Source organism: Canis lupus, chromosome 36, assembly GCF_011100685.1.
Source record: "Canis lupus familiaris isolate Mischka breed German Shepherd chromosome 36, alternate assembly UU_Cfam_GSD_1.0, whole genome shotgun sequence".
NCBI classification, from domain to species: Eukaryota; Metazoa; Chordata; class Mammalia; order Carnivora; family Canidae; genus Canis; species Canis lupus.
The window spans coordinates 8,160,224-8,184,183 of NC_049257.1; the positions used below are offsets into that span (position 1 = coordinate 8,160,224).

General features: G+C 35.6%; 1 protein-coding gene across 1 annotated transcript in view; it reads right to left on the bottom strand.

The window, feature by feature from the left end:
• KCNH7 (potassium voltage-gated channel subfamily H member 7) overlaps positions 1-23,960 on the bottom strand; it is a 479,507-nt gene that overhangs the window by 80,386 nt on the left and 375,161 nt on the right. Inside the window, exon 7 of the mRNA XM_038584668.1 lies at positions 3,159-3,584. Coding sequence (XP_038440596.1) covers positions 3,159-3,584 — 426 coding nt within the window. The remainder of the gene's footprint in view (positions 1-3,158; positions 3,585-23,960) is intronic.

Sequence of the window (23,960 nt, forward strand, 5' to 3'; positions counted from 1 at the left end):
CACTTTTGGAAAAGTATTCTGAAATACCACTAGGTATTGAAAAGCCTAATTAAAAGTCTCATTATAAGGGTGTCTGGATGGCTCAGTCAGTTAAGCATCTGGCTCTTGGTTTCAGCTCAAGTTGTGATCTCAGGGTTCTGGGATTGAGGCCCTGGTTGGGCTCTGTGTTCATCAGGGAGTCTGCTTGAGGGTTCTCTCCTTCTGCCTGACCCCCCGGCTCTCTTTCTTTCTCTTTCTCAAATAAATAAATCTTTTTATTTATTTAAATCTATTTATTTATTTAAAACCTGATTTTAGTTATTTAATATAGTTTGTAAATAAAAGAAGTGTCTTCATTATTACTCTTGAAAAATGTATAAAGTAGGCCAATTCATCATTAGTTTTGTTGTTACCTTTTATAGCCAACTCAGCCCAACAGCTGACACCCTTATCCCCTCTACTTGCTATCCATGATACATACTTCTCCCTACAGTATGCCCCATGCTCTTATCCTTTGTAATACAATAACTGGCCTCAAAATATTTCCTTTTTGTCTCCCATTTCTTCAAGATTCCTAGAAAAGTAGCTAATCTACTGTCATAGGATCATAGACATGCAATAAGTATTTGTTGAGCAGATGATTAAGTTATCTACGGATTACTGTGGTAACATGTAAGTTTAAGGGAAGACTTTATTAAGAAGCAGAGAGACTGGGCAGCCTGGCTGGCTCAACAGTTTAGTGCTGCCTTCAGCCCAGGGCATGATCCTGGAGACCTGGGATCGAGTCCCATGTCAGGCTCCTTGCATGGAGCCTGCTTCTCCCTCTGCCTGTGTCTCTGTCTCTCTCTCTGTGCCTCTCATGAATAAAGAAATTAAATCTTAAAAAAAAAAAGAAAGAAAAAGAAACAGAGACTTTAATCCAAAGGAATGGGAAGAAGAAGAGTAACCTTTGACAAACACTTACTATGTACCTGGTACTGAGTTAGTCTCTTTACATATACTGCTTTATTTTTTAAAAATCACAAGAAGATACCTTTCACCATTTTACAGAAAAGCAAATGAAATCTTAATGAGTTAAGTATCTTGCCAAAATATAGCACATAAGTAGCAAAGGGGAGAGTCAGACCCAGGTCTGTCTAAGTCCAAAGCCAGAACTCTTCCCATTATCATGTCACATCCAAAAAGAATGAGGAGAAGTTTGGGAACGTGGGGGAGTCCATGAAAGCACATAGGACTGGAGAACTGGCATTGTTTTCTTTGAGGCAAACTTCATTTTTTCTTTGATGCTACATGGAAAAGATAGTCCAGACACCATTTTCCCCAGAGACTATTTCATCCTATACTAATGTGAATGAATCACAATTAACTTTTGTTTCAGCTCTCTTGAAGTCCTGCCTGAAACATTGATTATCTAAATTATATATTTTAATTTTATTATTTTCAAGTGATATCGTAACTGGAATTAAACTACTCAAATGTTGCATCCTAGAAACTCTACCCTAATGGTTTTAATCAGTATTTCCAAATACTGGTTTGATTGTTATTGATTAAATCTCAGCAGTAAATCAACATTCTCTAACAATATTATTTACCTATTTATTTGTCCACCCATTTTTTTTTATTTCACCAAGTTGAAATTTAATTTTCTATTGGTGTACATTTTTTAAATTTAAAAGAGTGAGATGGATCACCCATTGTCAGAAACTCATAAAGGTAAATATCAAGAAATATTCTGCTTTCCTGCCTCTTAAGTAACAACCAAGGTTATGAGCATTTAACATGAAACATTTAAGTAGTTTAACAGTAGCTAACTTTTTAAAAAATTATTTTTGCAAGAGCTTCACACATTTTATCTCATTAGAGCCTCAAATTAAAAATAAATAAAACAATGTAAGAGGGAGGTCATAGTATTATCCTTACAGATAAGGAGAGTTAGGTTTGAGGCTTTGTGTAAGGTTTGTAGAATCTAGGAAGAATATATTACTCAATTGCCTTGCTCTTTTTAAAAAATATTTTATTTGTTTATTTGAGAGATAGAGAAAGAAAAAGCATGAGCTGAGGGAGGAGCAGGGGGAGAAGGAGAGGGAGGGAATCTTTCAAGCAGACTCCTCAGAGCCTGATGCAGGATTCAATCCCAGGACCCTGAGATACAACCAAAGCTGAAACCAAGAATCTGATGCTTAACTGACTGAGCCACCTAGATGCCCCTCCATTGCCTTATTCCTAACTGCCCAGAGTTCAACAGACATTATCTATAGGAAAGAATTAATTCTAAACCAGTTGTTCTTCTTGGTAGAGGAGGATTCTCTTATCCTGAATCCTTAATTGGTCAGGGAGCAAACATCTGCAGGAGGCATTTGGATCTTTGATCTCCTCTTAAAAAAATGGGGTTCTCAGAAAAGTACCCTTAATTTTTAAAATTCAACACATTGAGGTTATCTTTCTCAAGCTATGCCCTTACAACTACTTTCACATCTTCTGTAAATCTTTCCATTATAGAATCCAGAAAGATTATTTACAATAAAAAATAGTGGTAATTAAATGGAGGGACTTTAGGAGAATTTAACTTCTTTTGGATCAAAGAACCCTTTAAGAATCTGATTAAAGTATGGATTCTATTCAGAAAATGCATTGTATGCGTACTTGTCAACTTCCTTGAAGTTTCCAACTTTATAAGAAAATGGGAACACAAGAAGTACTTTCCAAGCTGGATATTATTTAAGAGAAAGAGTTTTGAACAAGACATTTTAGAAGATGCATGTTCCACATAATTTGAACATAAAATAAGCTCCTGCTGTCTCAAACCACAATTATGAGTCAAGAAAGAAAGAGACATCTTCATCTTTGACAGCTTTATAACCATGAAATTAACATGTAGAGATTTTACAGCCTGAAAATGTTAGTTATGTGCTATGAAACACTTTCCCAAAAGTTTGCTTTCTTGGTTAAAAGATAATCTTTAGTGCTTCTTAACAAAAATAGAGAGAATTGTGAAGTATTTGCAGTGCCAAAATTGTCCCATTTCATTTTATAGCATTTCCAATGAAATGAATTTCATCTCTGAGATACGAGAAGTTTATAAAGCAACCACTTGTGGTTTTTTTTTTTTTTGCAGTTAAAATAGATTCACTTTTATAATCACAATCTTTCAGAAAATAAGAATTTTAAGCAGCTCTTACCTCATCAGAACCAGATCCAAAAATCAGCAAGTCAAAAGGAATTGCTGCAACCATATCGATCAGGAACCAGCCTTTGAAGTAGTGTATTGCTATTTTGGCTGGATCACTTACCACTTCTTCATTCTGATTTACATATGTTGTTCTGAAGTTTATTAGAATATCTATGATGAACATAATATCCACAATCAAGTCCACCACATTCAAAGGGCTACAAGAATAGCCACATTCTCGTCTTTTCTGTTCTTCTCTGTCATTGAGGAGAAAGGCTGCGGAGTAGGGCGTGAATATAGCAGTGTATATGACCAATAGCAGAATAAGCCAATCCCAGACAGCCTTGAAGGGGCTGTAGTGCAATATTGTAAACTTGTTGATGCGTGGGGTCTGCAGTTTATACTCTGGCAGGACATCTGCTCCTAAAGAGAGAACCTGAACAAAAAAAGAAAATAGGCACACTACGTAAAAATGTCATTATTTAATCTCCTAACCTATAAATATATTAAGGTAATTATACATCAAAATCTATTAGGCAAGATGCATGTAATTGTGAAGTATGTGTGAAAAACATACATTTAAGGCCCCAATATAAACCCCCACTTTGCAGTATATTTGACTCCAGAAAACTCCATTGGTATTTCTTTTTTTTTTCCCATTGGTATTTCTTGATAAATACGATTTTCAGTGAAAAGTAATGAATACTGTCACTGATATAGCAAGGAGTGGTTACTTATTTTTTTTGAACATACTACTACTCAGAAATAAAAATACATAGCTGTTTTTAGAAAATCATAAAATCAGTCTGATACACGAGTAATTCAGTTTTAAAACCTTAGAAAAGATTGTATGTAATGAATAGAAGCAGCCTACTTGGATCCATGTTCATATTTAATTTACATATATTTAATTCATAATTAAACCTTGATAACTTAAATCCAACTCATTCAAATCTTTAATTTGAATTTTCCCACCTGCAATCTGTTTTTAACGTAGAAAAAAAGGCACATGAGATTAAAATAAACACAAAGGACTCTTTTTGAGGTTGAGAGAATATTTTATATTCTGGGACAAATGTACTTTGTCCTCCATCACATTTACAGAATCATAAAGATAGAATGGTGCAAGGAGATGTTCAGAATATTGATCTGGAAATGTTGCAAGATTATTAGCACCAATGGGCACTTAAGCCCTGAGATTTATTCTACATGATGAGACATTGGGTAGACCAAGGTAGTTCATCTTTTGATAGATCATCAAAATAGTTTATCTGAAAAAATGAGAACTAAACTTGAATTATGAGGTGCCTGGATGCGGGAGTCCTGGGATCCAGTCCCACATTCGGCTCCCCATGGGGAGTGTGCTTCTTCCTCTACCTGTGTCTCTGCCTCTCTCTGTGTGTCTGTCATGAATAAATAAAATAAAAAAAAAATAAACTTGAATCACAATGCAGTAAAAAAGCTCATGAGTTGGTAACTCTAGACTAAGTTTCAAGAACAAAGGTCAAAGCAAAAAGGTTATCTTGCTACCCAAAAAATGTAATTAGTCTTAATATAGGGGTTTACAAAAACTGAAATTTTTAGATGGCTCCACAAATGGCACATAGAGACATGTTTTAAGGGAGCGGTGGGTTCTACTCTTGCATTATGAATATCCCACATATATGCAATGGCTCTATGTCAGAGTTAATTTCACTAAATAAATTTTCTTAGGCTAGATTCTCCTAAATACAGCTAATGTATTATCAGTTCTGCAGGAAGAACTTCAGACAATTCCCTACTGATTAGTCAAAGAGTGTTATTTCTGTGTTCTTGGTAATTCTATCCCTGTAGGTTTTAACTTGATTATAATGATATATAGGCAAATTTCAATTTTAGATCTTATTTTCATTGTCATATCTCATACTTTTTTTCGTATATAATGAGTTACCATTCTTATCTTAAAAAGAACTTGAGAAGTTTAATAACCACAAATGAGGTACATGATTTTTAAATGTAATAGAAGAGTTCAGTTAAAATAGACGAAAGTGTTTTAAAATAACAGCTAACCTGATTTAACTTGCTTTGAAAAAAAATAATAATATAGAAACTAACCTTTTTTTTTTTTTTTTTCAGTCCAGAGCAAATTTCAACAGGTCTTTATTTTAAGCTATTATAAGCTATTATAAGAAAAGACTGAATTATCAGTAAAAAAGAAATCTGGAAAATAAAGTCGTTCATTGTTTCTGAAATACTGAATATATTCAGAATCTAAGATCTCAATCTCTAACTCTAAAGAGGAAGAATGTTTGGAAGGTCTGTAAGTTGATTAGTGCAGACTGTTAGAACTCCAATCATGTTATGCTCAGTACCGAAAATCAGCCCATAATATTTTGGTCTGGAAAGAATGGATCATCTCTTAAGGTGACATTATGTAGTATCCTTTCCTTAAAACAAACAAACAAACAAACAACAAACAAACAAGGATGATTCAGAGTATAGAAAGTAAAATCCAAATCCTCATTTTGCTTCTCAAAAATCATCTAAAATATTGGACCCATTCTACCTTTATAGTTCCTTCTCACAGTAGATTCTTTTATGCACTCTGACAAAACTTGGCTAAAATTTTTGAACTGTTGAGAAATTTCCAAACCCTAAATTCACAAATTTCTTTCATTAAAAAAAGAGTATGTAATTATTCAAAGAGAACCAAAAAAAAAGTTATTCTTAAAAAGAGGGATATTTGTCTGAGTTTGATTCCAGCTTAAGTGACAGTGACATGCCCCTAATAACAATCTCACACGTAGGGCACTTTGAATACTTGTTTTAGCAGAAGTAGAAGTTAGAATTCATTCAGCCCCATGGAACATCTCCCGAGAAGTGAAAACTGGATGGAGCCCTTTCCACTCCACATATGCGAGCATTCCTTTAACAGGTGACCACTTTGCTTAGGGCTGGAGACTGAAAAATTAGGAAGATATTGTCATTGATATTGCAGTTTATGGTCTACTGGGAGAAAAAGACATGCAGGCCAAGGATTCGAAGCCCTGCTGGGTGAGGTCCATCCATTCCTGGGTTGGTGGTGGTGCTGATGAAGGGGGTGGTCTCCACAGAGGCTTTTCAGGGAAAGATGTCACTTGAATTGATATTTTGAGTAGGGGAAAGAAAAGAATGCAGTTGCTGGGATGAGGAAATTGGAAAGGGAAGAATATTATAGGCAGAGGGAACAGAATGAACAAAGGTAGGGAGGCATGAAATGATGTGTGTTGAGGAATTATAAGCTGCCTTATGCTGTAGATAGACAAAATGCAGGGGAAGTTGTGGTGGAGACGGCAGTGGAGAGAAACAGTGATAGGCTGTGGAAAATCGAATATGGTAGAAATCTCTGGCTTTCTCCTTTAGATCGGGGTTTCTCACACTTGAATAAAATACAGACTCCTTTTAAGGGACAGATACTTATTGCAGAATCACAATGATAACTGATATTAGTTTATTTATAATGTTAAGTAAATACACATGAAAATCACACTGTTAGAACTTCTTATGCTTTCAGCACTTAATATGACTATTGTGAGTTGAATTGTGGACCCCAGAGAGGTATGTTGAAGTCCTAATCTCCAGCACCTATGAATGTGACCTTAACTGAAAATAGGGTCTTCACTGATGTAATCAAGGGAAGATGAAGTCCTAGTGGATTGGAGTGGGCCTCGATGCAATAACTGCTGTCCTTAACATTATATGTTCTCATTCATTTGGGGCATACAAATAATAGTGAAAGGGATTAGAAGGGAAGGGAGAAGAAATGGGTAGGAAATATCAGAAAAGGAGACAGAACATAAAGACTCCTAACTCTGGGAAATGAACTAGGGGTGGTGGAAAGGGAAGAGGGTGGGGGGTGGGAGTGAATGGGTGACAGGCACTGAGGGGGGCACTTGATGGGATGAGCACTGGGTGTGATTCTGTATATTGGCAAATTGAACACCAATAAAAATAAATTTATTATTAAAAAAATAACTGTTGTCCTTATAAAAAGAAGGAAATTTGAGTACAGAGACACAAAGACATATAGGGAGAATGCCATTGGACAATGGGGGAAGACACAGCTGTGAGCCAAGGGACACCAAGGAATGGTGGCAGCCACAAGGACCTAGAAGAGAAGCATGGAACATACGCTCTCTCAGATCCTCCAGGAGGAACCAGCCTTGTCAATATCTTGAACTCCCAACCCCCAGGATCATGAGAGAATAACTTCCATTGTTTTAAGATACCCATTTTATGTATTTTGTTATAACAAGCCTAGAATATTAATACAATGACAAAAATAAAAATAAATGAATTACAAAATATTTGCTAACCAGTGAATTCAAACTATCATCATTAGTTCAGTATTTGGCATATCTGTAAATCAAAAATTATTGACATTTGGCTAATGTGTATGGTCTAATCCAATAGGTAAAATATTTTTCTATCTTTAACTTCAATACCTTTATGTAAAAGAATGTTGTCAAAATAGTTTTAAAAATTGAAAGATTTTACTATTTTAGGGTAATCTGATCTAATTCTTTTTTTTTTAAGATTTATTTATTCATGAGAGACAGAGAGAGCGAGAGAGACAGAAAGACAGAGAGAGAGAGAGAAAGAGAGAGAGAGGCAGAGACACAGGTAGAGGGTGAAGCAGGCTCCTCGCAAGGAGCCCAATGTGGGACTCGATTCCAGATCCTGGGATCACGCCCTGAGCCAAAAGCAGACAGTCAACCGCTGAGCCACCCAGGCATCCTCTGATCTAATTCTTAATTTAAATTTTGCTCCTACTGGGCTTCAAAACACATTTAAATGGTGTTACTTGATACCATATAAAAGTTTTTGTTCACTTGAAGTTCAGATTTGCTTTGGGGCATTACTGGATTTTAAATGAAGTGAGTATCTAATCAAATGATTTCTGGAACTGGGTTCAGAAAGTTAGTCCATTTGTTATATTTCAACATACCCGTTGATAGAAAATCACTGAAATTTATTATATAGCAATGGAGTATCCATTTGCATTTGCAGTCATTGATATAGTATCAAATTATATGGTCAAGTTCTTTTGACTTCTACATAGGTGTGCCTGTGTTATATCATTCAATTCTCTCATGAATTTTACCAGTCAATGATTTCAAAACTTGTATTCATACAGCATACTTAGCCCTGTGAGGTCTCATTATAAATCCAAATGAGGTCACAGGCACTGAAGTCAGTTAGCACTCTGTTATTAAGTGATAATCTTACAGAGTCAGAATATTATTTTGTTTTGAGTTTTCAGCATCATACACAAATTTTTAAGATTGTCCATGAGAACTTATGGCCCTTTGAGAATATTCTTTTCCGTGAATATTGGTTTAAGAATTGCTAAGTTTACCAGGCAGAGAAGGCAAGGTGACCAAGTTAGTTCTAGATAAATGCATCTGGTAATGGAAAGCAAGGATAAATGAGAGGGGGGCAGGATCAGAGGCTTAGAGATAAATTAGGACTTTGGTACTAAGAAAGATAGATACATGAAGAGAGATCAAGAAAGCCTGTATGAAAGGAAGGTGGCAGAGACTGAAAAGAGAGACACATTTGGGAAATAAATTCATCTTAAAATGAGAATGAGGAATAAGGAAACATTTGTTTCTTTGTGGTTTCAGTAATGAGTTTTATTAGAGCCAAGCATGGTAATAGAAATCTATGAAAGCTCCCCCATTTATAGAATAAGGGAAAGTCTATTAAAATAGACTTTCCCTTATTAACTTTAAATCTGAAGACCTGGGTTTAAATTTCAGGTACTATTTTTCTGGTAACTAATTTAATCTCTCTGGATTGGTGTGTTGTTTTTCGTTTGTTTTGTTTTGTTTTTTCATCTGTGTGATGTACATAGAGTCTTTGCTCAAAGCACCTATCCATACAAAGCTACCAAATCACTTTAGGCAATTTCTATAATAGTATCTGATAAAACAGGAAATATTTAGATAAAGTAATTTCATTACTGTTTAGAATTCTAGGGTTACTTATTTAAATCCTGCTTCAAATAAGTCCACTCTAACCAACACATTTGGAGAAAGTTGAACACTGACTGGACTTTGATAATATTAAGGAAATGTTCAGTTATCTATTTGCTGGAACAAACTAAACCAAAACATAGTGGTTTAAAATAGTAGTCATTTTATTATTCATGATTCTGTGGATGAGAAATTTAGCCTGGGCTCAGTTAGGCCATTCCTCTACTCCACACAATGTCTACTGCAGTCAGTGAGTGATATTTGGTTGGTGGCTGAGCTTGAGTTGAGAATCCAGAAAGTCTTTACTGATATGTCTGGTATCTTGGTAGGGATAATTATAAGGCTGACCTCTTGCAATACAGTGAAATAGCTGGGTCTATCCCCTTCTCTGACTCTAGGTAAATATAGATAAATATAACCTAAAGACACATATATATCTATTTATCTATGTATAGAGAGACTATTTATATGTAGTTTTTATAGAAACTGTGTTTATATATATATAGACATATAAAGACTGTATAAATATGTGTATATATATGTATATACAGAGAGAGAAATGTTTGTATATGTAGAGACAGTTAAACAGTTTCTATAAAAACTATATATAGTTTCTCCATATAGTCCCTTTTCATGGCACTTTTCCATATGGTCTCTTCAGCAGGGAGTAAAATGTCCATGTGGAGGCTCAGTACTCCCAAGGGAGAAGTAGAAGTGTCCAGTCCTCTTAAAGTTAAGGCCTAGGAATAGTATGGGATCATTTTTTTCCATATGTTATTGGCCAAAGCAGTCACAAGCCAGCCTAGATTCAAGACAATGGAGGTGTAGTCTTTACTTTTTGATAGAAGACTAGCATATATAAATACCCACCATTTGCTTCAATGTGGATGGAACTGGAGGGTATTATGCTGAGTGAAATAAGTCAATCGGAGAAGGACAAACATTATATGGTCTCATTCATTTGGGGAATATAAATAATAGTGAAAGGGAATAGAAGAAAGGGAGAAGAAATGGGTAGAAAATATCAGAAAGGGAGACAGAACATAAAGACTCCTAACTCTGGGAAACGAACTAGGGGTGGTGGAAGGGGAGGAGGGCAGGGGGTGGAACTGAATGGGTGACGGGCACTGAGGGGGGCACTTGATGGGATGAGCACTGGGTGTTATTCTGTATGTTGGCAAATTGAACACCAATAAAAAATAAATTTATTATTAAAAAAAAGAAGAAGAATAGCATATATGTGGAAGAACAAGAATAAATCATAGCCATCTTAGAAACAAGCTGTCACAGGAATTATTGACAATTGTTTTTAGGTGTAATGTTATAGTGTTTTTTTTTTTAAATAGTATTTACTTTTTAGGGATATATAGTGAAATATTTATATAAAATGCTATAGCTTTGGGGGGTTTGCTTAAATATATGGTATAACCATGGAGCATGCATTCCAAGGCCCCTAGTGGTTGCCTGAAACTATAGACAGCACTGAATCCAATATATATTACATTTTTTCCTATACATACACACCTATGATAAAATTTAAATTATAAATTAGGCACAGTAAGAGATTAACAACAGTAACAATAAAATAGAACCTTTATAACCATATGCTGTAATAAAAGTTATGTGAATGTGGTGTCTCTCTCTCTCTTTCTCTCAAAATATCTTATTATAAGGTACTGACCCTTCTTTTTATAATATATGAGATAATAGAATGTCTACATGTTGAGATGAAGCGAGGTGAATGACATAGGTATTGTGACATAACTTTAGGCTACCTTTAGGCTATCTTTTGATGACAGACAGATTATCCAGTTCCATGGTTGACCACGAGTAACTAAACCACAGAAATCAAAATTGCACCTAAGTGGGGAGAGGGGAGTTACTGTAATCCAGAGTGACAGAATGGAAGGCAGAGACACAGTCTGCTTATGTGTGCAACATCAGCTGCATGTTGACTTTTATTAAAACAGGGAGATGGGCATATAGTATTCTTTCTATTTTTATAACATGTTTACATTTTTTACAGTAAAAAAAAACAGTAATTTTAGAATTTCAGCCAGAAAGGACTAAGTAAGATCAATTGAGGGTGTAATTTCCTGATGGAAAAAAAGAACTAGGTCTACACACATCACAAGGGCTCACTCCTATCAGAGTTCCTGGCTGGATAAGCTTGGATTACTGTTTCTACAACAGACTGTTTGATTTGCTCTCTACACATCTCATTCATATTCTGTTGACCTTCATTCAGCCACACAGACTAAACACAATGCCAACTTTGCTGGCCTTGACGTGTTTGCCTTTAAAGTCCCATCATACTGGTGACTCAGACAAATCATGTTACAAGAAGCTCAGTCTGCAAATGCTCATTCCTCTGAGTATACTTGGCTGCATTACTCATTAAGTTGGATTAAAATACAGCCAACTTCTCCGAGCCTCATTAGGTTAGACCTCTTATTGAAATGCTTTTGCTTTATTAACATTTCACATTCAACTCCAAGTTTTCATTCTAGATTGACATTATGTATGTATTTTCATTTTTCCTCCATACAACTACCACTAAATGCAATGTTTATGTTGGTTAATGTCATTTTGGTAAATATTTGCATTATGTGCTCATTTTATAATCCATTTCTAGGAAATAATTGATCTCTCTTGAGGAATCAAAAGGTTTCATTTCTTTTTTAAAAAATAACAATAAGAATTATTTCATTAATTGTATTCTCCTTTTGCCTTCTTGCAGAAAAATGTGAGTTTAAAATTTCAATACAACTATTTCTACTTCCCTTCACATTGTTTTAATTGTTCTATTTCCATTTCAGTGGTCTAATAGCATGTATCTTTTACAATGTCACTATATACTTCTTTGGAAATAGGACAAATGTATAAATTAAAAGTCATAAATAAGTTAATATTAATCATGAAAGTGCTTTAGAGCAATTATGTTGGAAATGAAATATTAGACAGGCAAATATTTGTTTTAAAAACATGAAGAGTATTCTAATGTGCCAATGATTAAAAAGAGAAAGGCTGCTATACAATCTATTACGTTTCCTTAGGAGAGCCAACTTCTCCCACACATTTGAGAAATAACATACTTTAGAAAGATAAAACATGATTAATTGAACGATTATAAGGATTTTCTTTTAAAAGTAAAAGAAAAAAGAAGGAAAAAAAACCCCTCTCTATATAAAAAAAAGGGAACTCCATAGTCTCTGGAAAGACACTTCTATTTTTCTTTTTCTTCAAACCACCAATTAAATATACAGTTTAGCACAGACTAAAATATGGTTTTCTTTACCAAATTCAGTTTTTCCTCTTGCTAACACATTGCTATTTGTTTAATCTATAACAGTTAAGTGTTATATAAAACCAAAATCTTTATACGAAACAGCACTATTTATTCAATGAAGATCTACTGCGAAAATTTTGTGTGAACACCAGGATTAATAACTACTCTTCTCTTTTGAAAAGTGCAATAGGGAACGATTAAGCTTTCCAAAAGATTATACAGTACTTTTGGCAGCTGTTAAACGCCATGCTGAGGTGTTGGTAGAGACTGCTCATCTGTTATTTATTCTTTACTCGGGACTTGCAGTTAACTAATAGGCTAGCTGTATTTTTATCTATCAGGAAAAGGAGTCAGTAACAAAAGGAATCAGATAGATTGTAGAGCATCAGAAAAGATTTAAATTTCCCTGGCTTTTAAGCAGATGATTTAAGAAGTCCACCAAAATCTAAGTAATTTTCATGAAAACAGACAGCCTCACTGATAATTACCTGAATAGTCAAACTACAAGATGAAAAAGACCCGCACAATAAATAAAGTCTGTCACATAGGAAGTTTTTTTTAAATAAATAAAATATTTAAAATTAGGTAGGAGAATCATTGCAGCTACCCATATTAAAATACTTTTCTAAGGCTTAAGGTAAACATTGTATCATTTGTGCATGTGTGCACACGTCTGTTTGTGCATGTGTTGGACTGAGTCAGACTATATTAAAACTCAGAGTCGGGTAGGGTCAGCTAAATGTTAGGTTCAGTGTTTTGTTTTGTATGTCGTAAATATGATAATAATAATACAAAAAAGTCTGCTTCTCAAAATATGTGTGACTCAGAATGTGAGAGAAATAGGTTAGATAATATCTTAAACATTTATAATATTCATAAACTACTACAAACATATGTATATTAAAACTTACAGTTTCTTCCAAAGCCATAAACTTTGAACTTTCACGCCAATGGCTAGCTGGGCATGGCCCTCAGTTTTGGCTCCTACCCCTGTGCCAGGCTGATCCAGGGAGCTTGTGATAGCACCTCCTTCCCAATACTAGCTGCCCTTCAGTCTAGGTTTACGTCCTTGCCTCCTCTTTCCTCTCTCCTTTTCTCATGAGACTGCGCACAGGCACTCTCCTATCATACTTATCTTTATTTTTAAATGGCTCTAATTTAAGGAGAAAGAGCATGTAGCACACTAGTTTGTAAGTAAGCCTTTCACAAGTGTTCTTCCAAAGTGCAGATAACTAAGAAACAGGCTTAGAGATGGGAGAGGGAAATAAAGGGTGTAGGCAGCATACTTGGAGGTAGACTTACCAGGCGCCATTAGGAGATGTCTGGCAGATAGGAAGTCTGGAACAGAGCTCCAGAAGGGTGTGGAGCTCAGAATTTCAACCTGTACAGGTAGTGGTTGAAATTCTGGAAAGTGGATTCATTTGCCAAGAGAGACACAAAGAAACCGAATATACTGGAAATAACTAAAGTGTGGGATAGACAAAAAAGGCATAGCCAGTATTCCTGGAGCTTAACATGGTACCTGGAATATATACATCGTAAGTAGTCCAAAGAGTAGTTGAGGGGTTGTGTCTGCAACTTAAAACAGAAGGAAAAAGAGACAATGGAGATGGCAATATTGAAAATGCATGAGAGAAAGAATTATCATAGAGACAGCTGCTGTGCACCACAATTTTTTTTCCTCCCTTCCATGGAGTAGAATTGTTGCTGCTAGAATGTGTCTGCTTAGCCCAAAACTACATTACCCAGGCCTATTTGAATCTAGGTATGGCCACATGCCTGATGAGTAGTACTTCTTGGCTGAAGCTTTCAAGAAGCAAGTGTGTCTTTTCCTGCTCTCTTTCTCCTTCTACTTGGTAAGCACAGATGTTTCCAAGCCTCCAGTCCTTAAATCCAGTGGGATGGTAGAGCCTTCAGATAAAGGAAACTTGGGATGCCTGGATGGCTCAGCGATTGAGCATCTGCCTTTGGCTCAGGGCGTGATCCTGGGATGCGAGATCAAGTCCCACATCGGGCTCTTTGCAGGAAGCCTGCTTCTCCCTCTGCCTGTGTCTCTGTGTCTCTCATGAATAAATAAATAAAATATTTTTTAAAAAAACAAATATAAGAAACTTTGTCACCAAATTACCAAGAGAAGGAACATCCCTCATTGCACAGGAATACCAGCTTTTGCTATTGCTTAAGCATGAAATAAAATATTGGATTAGCCACAGTAATATGGGGGTTTATTAGTTCCAGCAGTTAGCATTACCCTAATATATGAATCTTTTCCTTGGAATATGCTGCATAAGATAACCCTGACTCCTGAGAGAGAATATTCATTTTATCAATGCTTTGTCTTTGAGAAAGAGGACATTTAATACTGAATATCTGTTACGTTAGTTACCAGGCTCAGTACTGAATTACACCATTCAATTCTCTCAATAGCTCTTTTAGATAAGCATAATTATCTCCATTTTTGTAGGCTAGCCAACTGAAGTATTATCAACCATAATATTCCCTAACTTTACTGAATGCCTATTATTTACTGATAATTATATCGGCTTTTTCCCATTTAAATGTCACAATTACAAGTACTGATTATGGGCTGAATTGTACTCTCCCCCCAATACTCAAAAAAAAGACATGCTCAAGTCTTAACCCCTAGTATATGAATGTGACCATATTTGGAAATAGGATCTTCATAGATATAATCAAGTTAAGGTGAGGTTACACAGGACTAAGGCAGCCCTAATCCAATGTGACTTGTATCTTTATAAGTGGAGGGAATAGACACAGAAACAGATCTGCAGGAAGAACATCACGGGACGATGGAGGCAGAGATTAGAGTGATGGATCTATAAACCAAGGAACACCAAGACTGCCAACCACACAGAAGCTAAGAGAAAGGCATGGAACAGATTTTTCCCTAGAGTCTTCTCAAAGAGAGGACATTCCCCTGCTGACACTTTGATTTCACTTTGAGCCTTCATAACAGTAGGTGAATAAATATCTGTTGTTTTAAGCTCTCTAGTTAGTGGCAATTTGTATGACAGGCCAGAAAATGAAGATAGTGCTACTGTTTATTTCACTCTATAGATGTAAATTCTGAGGTTAGCTAACTTCCCAAGGCTCTCTGGTTCCATAGCACTTGTCTTCTTATCTAAGCAGCACACCAGTATTCAATTTATTTTTTCATGGGAATAAAGTCTGTGTTTTCTTGCTATTCATACTATTTCCAGAAGACATTATTTTATATGGGTCTGTGTGAATGTCTTCATTGTTTTCAAATGCTTTTAATACAATCCTAATCTCCTATGGCAAAATAGTAAATAAAGAGACTCATGTAGAACCACTTCCTGACAAGAGCCTAAATGCACTTGTTTGGATGGACACTCACGTGTAGAACACAGAAAAAACAAACAGAAATGAGAAATGGCTATGATGGGCACCAAAAATAAAAACAAAGACAATTCCCATTAATTAGAAGTCCATGATCTGTCAAATATTGCTGAACAGACCAGACTCCAGACTGAAATATCCCAGCTCTGCCATGGCCATTTAAAAAAATCTCCCTGAGTATCAGATTACTTAGCAGCAAAATAGGGCAGCAATACCTTCCTCAACTGTACAATAAGTAAGATCACAAATGTATAAAGCTCCACAAATAATCGCTGTCTCACCATAAACACTAAATAGGTATTTTCATTATAATTGTCAGCTTATTTATCTTTAATAACTCAAAATTTAATTATAGATAATATTCGATGCCTATTATAGTCGTTGACTGAACCAGTTCTCTGATGTGACCCCCAGAGAAGTCAATTACCCAGAGGTAGAGACAGCAGAAGACAGATGGATGGGCTCTTGATTATGTGTGTTTGCCAGTAAGATAACAGTTTTTCTTTATTTATGAACATCTCGGTCAAGCTATATTGACCTGTGGGCCATGGTGATAAAGTGGTGATTTAAGGAGTCAACTATGTTTTAAAAGCCCTCAAACACTTTGAAAGGACCCAGTTAAGCAAATGATAAGATATTTTCTCAGAAAAGCACATGTCCTAGACATAGGGAACATTTAGTTGGTTTGGTTGGAATGCTTATCATAAAGAATTGAGCATCCAATAGGTGATTGGAAAAAATTACTTGGAGCATCTTTGAAGAATGCTTGGATTTCTCTATTTTACTGCAATTAATGGAGTGTTATTTCATCAATATGAATTCAGCAAGTATTTATGGAATCCCTGTCAGTTTTTAGATTTGAGTACACTTCCCAAGGATCCTGAAGAAATGATATACACAACAAATCAGTAAGATTACCTCTGAAATTCTGCAATTCTGTTATTTATTTTTACTGAACAGGTTGTTTAGCCCTTTACAGTAAATTAGTGTGATTTTACTCCATTACAGTAAATTAGTGTGATTTATCTGCAGGTCAATGATTAATGTATTTTAAGGAGGGAAACTGGAAACACTCTCCACAAAAAGTTCAGGATGATGGGGAAACATAAATGTGTGTGTATGTGTGTGAGTAAGCGTATAAGTATCTAGCACTGTGTATTATCCTAAGATGTATGGGTGGGCTTTTGTGAACTTCTTGAAATGATTTAAGAAACAAAGATGTGTGGTGCTATTTATTTCTCATGAAATATGTGTTCATGTCTTTTGTCAGATTTTCAGGCACCTATGACCTGTAAGTAGTAAAAATCCTAATTTAAGGCATGAACTTATATGGGTGTCTGAGTCTCTTAGGACCACAAACCATATTTATAATCATCAAGTGAAAGAAGGAGACAGAGAGGCAAAAGAGTAAGAACAGGAAATGTTTAGAGAGAAAATGAAGCATAAAGTAATGGTGGTGGCACTAATAGGAAATGTGCTCAAAGTTACAGTGAAGACAAGGATGGCATCCTAACTGAAGCACGGGTGAGCTCTTTCTCCATGATTGATAGAGATTTTCTGAATGTTTACAGGGTGAATGGTCTGTTAAGTCTCAGGCCTGTGCTTTGCTTTTAAATAACTTGGCTTCAAGGACAGTTTCTCATTCCTGCTAAATTTTCAAATGAGTAATGTCTTCCTGTCGAGGACTGAGTACGTTCAGTTACTCAGCAGCCTTAGCAAGTGTGACATTCCTACCAAATCTGTAGTTGAGAGTCTTACTTTGATGGGCTATATCTGAAGATGAAGTGACAGGCAGGGGCCAGGGATGGAGCACTGTCCTGCTGCCTTGCTGAAGCCTAAAGTGAAGGCAGCCACAGTCCTTCCTTTCTCTCTGGCTGGAGCGTTCTCCCATTCGCAGCCTAAAGCTGGCAGGCACACTCAGACATAGCATTCACCTGCTGCCTTCCTGAAGCCTATGGGCCTATGTAGTCAGGTTCTCCACTGCCTTTCTGAAGCCTGTAAGCATGCCTTGCCCCTCCACTCTACAGCTGTTAAAGCCAGCAGGTTTGTGCAATTCACACAGGCGATGCATCTTTATCTCACCTGGCCTTGGTGGCCATAGGGGATAGTGTTCTTGAGCTCTGCAGGAATGTAACAATTGGAAAAATAGTTCTTAGCAGGACACCATCCCCAGGTCACTGCATAGACAGCAGACTGAAAAACAACCCCAGTCTTCCTATGAAAAAGGCCTATTTACTTAGCCTGGAGCTTCAGCCTATGGGACAGGCTTAAGGTTTCCTACACATCTAAAAGCTAAGGAGGTGCTCCTAAGGAACACAAACATGGAGACACTATTCTTATATATCCCTTGGCCTCACTACCACTTAACATGACCTCCCAGAAAGGAGTTAATATACTTGTCTGGAGCCCCACTTTTTGCAATTATCACTGAAGAGACACCTCCAGATGTCTTGGTCTGGAGACCAGCAGGGATTATACAGGGCTCCATGTATTCACATACTTCAAAAGCTGCTCTCTGAGGGTCAAGCTTCTAATCAGCCTGAAACTAGGTGCTAAATAAGATTCTTCCCCTTGCTGTTGGAATATCCTCAACAATGGGGACATATCAAGAAAAAATTGAGCCAGTTTAGGTGATCACAAAGGTTTGAGACACAAAGATAGGGAAATTTTGAATGAGAAGTTTCATTACCTATGCAAGGCCACTCCTTCAATACTGAGAGAGGTAGCTGTCTTGCTAAATACATAGAAACAAACACAGAGAGTGCAGCAAAATGAGGAAATGGATAAATAGGTTCCAAACAATAGAATCAGATGAAACCTCAGGAAGAGACCTTAATGATATGAAGATAAGTAATCTACCTGATAAAGAATTTAAAGCAGTGGTTATAAAGATGCTCAACAAACTCAGGAAAAGAATGGATGAAAACAGTGAGAACTTCAACAAAGAGGTAAAAGATATAAGAAAGTACCAAACAGAAGTCACTAGATAAAGAATGCAATTGAACTAAAAAATTGCAGTAAAGGTGGTACTGAACTAAAAAATACAGTAAAGGTGGTCAATAGTATAATAGATGAAACAGATACACAGGATAAGTGAGCTGGAAAAAGAAGAAATGAAACTTATCCAGACTAAGCAGGAAAAAGGAAAAATAAATTAAAAATGAAGATAATAAGGGACCCTTAGGACAACGTCAAGCAAAATAACGTTAATTATAAGTAGGAGAGAGAGATAAGACATAAAACTTATTTGAAGAAATAATGGCTGAGAAGTCCCCTGACCTATGGAAGGAAACAGACATCCAGGTCTAGGAAACACAGAGTTCTAAATAAGATTAATTCAAAGATACCCACACTGAGACACATTACAATTAAAATGTCACAAGTTATAGAATCTTAAAAGCAGCAAGAGAAAAAAATTATTACATACAAAGGAAACCCTATAAGGTTATCAGCAGATTTCTTAGAAGAAACTTTGTAGGCTAAAAGGGAATGAAATGACATATTCAAAATACTGAAAAGAAAAGGGGGAAAATAACCTTTAGGTCAAGAATACTCTTCTTGGCAACGTTATCATTCATAATTGAAGAAGAGATAGGTTTTCAGACCGATAAAAGCTAAGGAAGTTCATCACTACTAAAAAAAGCTGGAGGTTCCATGCTCCTTGATTTCAAGTCTACTACAAAATTATGTGATCAAAACCATGTGGTATTGGCATAAAAATAGGTGCATAAGCCAGTGGAACAGAATAGAAACAAACCCATAGGTATATGGTCAATTAATCTATGACAAAAGAGGCAAGAATATACAATGGAGGAAAAGACAGCCTCCTCAATAAATGGTGCTGGGAAAACTAGTTTGCTACACATAAAAGAATGAAACTGGACCACTATCTTACACCACATACAAAAATTAACTCAAAATGGATTAAGACATGAATGTAAGACCTGAAACTGTAGAACTCTTTGAAGAAAACATGGGTTGGGGGTGCCTGGGTGGTTGAACATCTGCCTTTGGCTTGGATCATGATCCCATGTCCTTGGATCAAGTCCTGCATCAGGATCCCTGAAGGGAGTCTGCTTCTACCTCTGTATATATCTCTGCCTCTTTGTGTGTGTCTCTCATGAATAAATGGATAAAATCTTAAAAAAAAAAAGATAACATAGGTGATAAGCTCCTTGATATTGGTATTTGTGATGGTTTTTTTGGATCTGATTCCAAAGATAGGAAAACAAAAGTAAAAATAAAAAAAATGGGATTATATCAAACTAAAAAGCTTTTGCACAGCAAAAGACCATAGATACAGAGAACAGATTGGTGGTTGCCTGAGGCAAAGGGGGTGAGGTGGCGAGATTGGGAAAGGTCAAGAAGTACGAACTTGTAGTTATAAAGTAAGTCATGGGGATGCTGTACACAACATGGAGAATATATTCAATAATATTGCATTAACTTTGTGAAGTGATTGAAGGTGACTAGACTTACTGTGGTGATCATTTCACAATGTATACAAATGTCCAATCACTATGTTGTACATCAAAAATTAATAGGGTTTATATATCAAGTATAATTCAATTGAAAAAAGAAAAACACCTTGTCCTCATGGAGCTTCCCTCCCAAGGAAGTTTCAAACATACTAAAATATTAGCCTGGAATATGGACATAGTAAAAATGGGTACTTGTAGTTTTCACAGAAACATTTTAGAAATAAGGCCCCCGTGGCTCAGTAGGTTAAGCATCCGACTCTTGGTTTTGGCTCAGGTTATGATCCCAGGGTCATGGATCCAGCCTCATGTGGAGCTCTGTGCTCAGCACAGAGTCTGCTTCAGATTCTCTCCTTCTCTGTCTTCCCTCCTTCCCCATGCCCCTTTCCCTGCCCATGCACTCTCTTTCTCAAATAAATAAACAAAATATTTAAAAAACAAGACCCCTAAGCAGGTCATGTAAGTCTCTGTGTACAGATATTAAATAATATTGAAGGAATATCTTTTATTGTTAAGAGTATTGCTTGGTATACTAACCAGGTATATTTCACAATAATTACAACTAGTAAATGCACAAATTTACTATGAGTTTACAAAGCTTTGGATCTAAAATTACAGAACAACACACTTTGTTTTAATATCTTCAAGAATAAAAAATTTTAGACAAATTGAACTTTACTTTTTATAACAAGAATAAAATCAATTTTTAGAAATATAACTGCTATTAATGTTAAGTTGTAAGGTTATAAACTGTTGTTTTAAAGGTATTTTTTCTGGTAAAGGTATGACAAAAAAGGACTCACATATGGTAGTCCATCTAAATTTAGAATGATTTGGTGTTAAAAGAGAAAATTTATCTAAGTTGGATTGTTGTTTAATAGAGCATTCTTAAATTCTGATTAATGTTTTAAAGATAGAAATAAGGCATTTTTGCATATTTAAAAGACAACATAGAAGTGTAATTTTGTATCAGGGATTCATTATCTTCCTATTTTTTGTGCATCTCTTGTAGAGATAACTTCTTAGGAAATAATTTATCTTGATTCTAAGTGGTCCTGAATTCCATTTTACCTGGTATTATACTTTATATCTCATTAGAAATTCTTTTACATTAAAAAAAAAGCTTCTAAGATTTTTGACTTCTGCTCATGTCCCCTGGGAGAGGCATAAATCTGATAATGCTTGTCTGAAACAAAAAGTATTATGCATGTGACACAGAACAAATGAAAATCAAGCCAGTTTATGCCTCCTGATGATAAGCATCGGTTTCTTTATCACCTCTATGCTAACAAATGTGTAATAATATGATTATGTCCATGCTTCAATCTCCTTGATTTCTTTATTCTTGCAGTTTTTACAAATCTCATTGATAGATAGAAATAAAAGCCATTTTTTTCCAAATACAGCTAAAAACCATCACATTCATTCTCTTGTCTGAGTCATGCATGAATAGCAAAAGATGCATATTACATCCTATGAGACATTTTGTCAAATTTTACATGATAAACAGAATCAATGTTCTTTATCATAACACATTTCATAAATAACCCTTCTTAGTAATTTTGCCTTATTGATAAATTTAAACCTCTACTATGTAGAATAAGCAATGGACTCCATTCTATACTATCTAAATCAGTGGCTTCCCAACTCTTGGATTTTATAATCTGATAAAATTAAAAGAATTGGAGCACATAACAAGGTTGCCAACTTTTTATTTAATCAATTACAAATGTTAGGAAAGTCAACTTTATCATCAACATTTCATAAAAGTAGGTTAATATAAGGGCAAACTCTTAAATAAAGGGTAATTATTTTAAGTGAGTGAATTTAGCTTCATGAAAACTTTGTAATACTGTTTCATCTTTCTCATTTTGTTGTGGACAGTACCAACTTTGAATCAGCAAGCACTGCTCTGCAGACCAGAGTTTAGAAAAATTATGATGCAAATTATCTCAATTAGAAAATATGTTGGTTGAATTAAATGATTTCTAAAATCCTTTCCAGCCCTAACATATTCTAAGTTTCTGATTTTTTGTACTGTAAATTACTCTGCTAGTCAAGAGTGGTTACTGTGTTGGTGATGTTAAATTCAAATTCTATCATGAAAAGGAAGGTTTTCAATATATGGATGCAATTTTTAAGCATAAGACGTATCCTATACACTTATTAGATAGGCAATTGCTATGTAGGGCAGGACTTCATAGAGGCAGACTGCTGAGTGCTAAGATTTATGTCCAAGTGTATTTTGTGTTAATTCAAATGTCCTAAAATGAAAGCTGCCTCAATTACTCATTTTGGTCACAAGCATATTATTCTATGCAGGGACAATTCAGTTAGTCCTGCTAAGGAATGGTGTACACTGTATTCTCAATGAACATATAGGCAGGAGCTGACTATCTATGTATATTAATATTATACATTGACCCCAAAACCGCTAAGTACCAGGCAAATGCGCATCCTGCTATTCAGTCGTGCATCTCTTTCTTTTACACCTTTTTTCCTATGCATTTTTAAGTAGCTATAGATCCAGAAGAGTCATCTATTTTCCTAGATGAAAGATTGGACACCATTCAATTATTTTTCAAATCTATCTTCAATATTTGTTTTTATAGAATGTTCCTTTGAACTAAAGTCAACCTCTAAAGGTAATCAGACTTTACCCAGCACTGCAAGAAATCAAACTTAACATCTCATTAGTGTGCTATCTTCTCTCTCTTTGTTTAATTGAATGCATCTATTTTCTTGGCACTGTAAGTTCAGTGGTTAGGGGTTAAGCTTATAACTGTGCTGCAAATGAGTATATAAATATAGCGTGTGTGTGTGTGCATGCGCGCATACGTGTGTGTTGGCACGTTGGCTAGAAAATAGCAAGAGAGGGACACCATAGGCAGGGACACCTGTGGCAGGAAGCTTTTGCCTGGCAATATTGCATCATGACAGAAAACTTAGAAGACATCAAAATCACATTTCTGTGATTTACTACACATGCTGTATACAGCCACTTGGAATAGTATTATTTCATGGTGTCTAGTTTGGGTTCTTCATTCAATTTGAGGACTGGTAATGGGCATTAAGTAATTGTTGCTCAGCTAAAATACTCAAAATTATCTAATTGTCAGAAAATTTGGGACAATTAAACTGGGCATTAACAATATAAAGAAGTTGTGGAATGAGGAGAGGTGATTCTAATATATTAAATATTTAATAGAGTAATAGCAAATGGTTTTAATGGGAGAATCACTTATAAATGAAGAAATGTGTTCTATCGATTTTTGTTCATATCTGTTCTTGAGGAAAAGAAGTAGATTGCCATAACTAGTGTATCATTTCCAAATAATTCTGTATGATTCCAGGATGGATTTTAATTCCTTCTTATGACAATGGAGGCTTTGTTCTGGAAATTCACAAACTGTTAAAAGAAAAACTATATAGACTAAAGGATTTTGTGCTGACTGAGGACTGGAAAGCTATATAAATTCCCTGTCTTTAGGGATGACTAGTCAGCAGAGGAAGTCATCATGTCACAGAAAAGCTGGAAGTGATTCTTTCACCAAATGTTGTGAAATCAATATGCCAATTGAACTCTAAATGTAATCTACCATGTTTGATCAACTGGTGAACTTGTACATTTGTGTGCCAGGAACCAACTCTGCCAGCTGCCCAAGTAT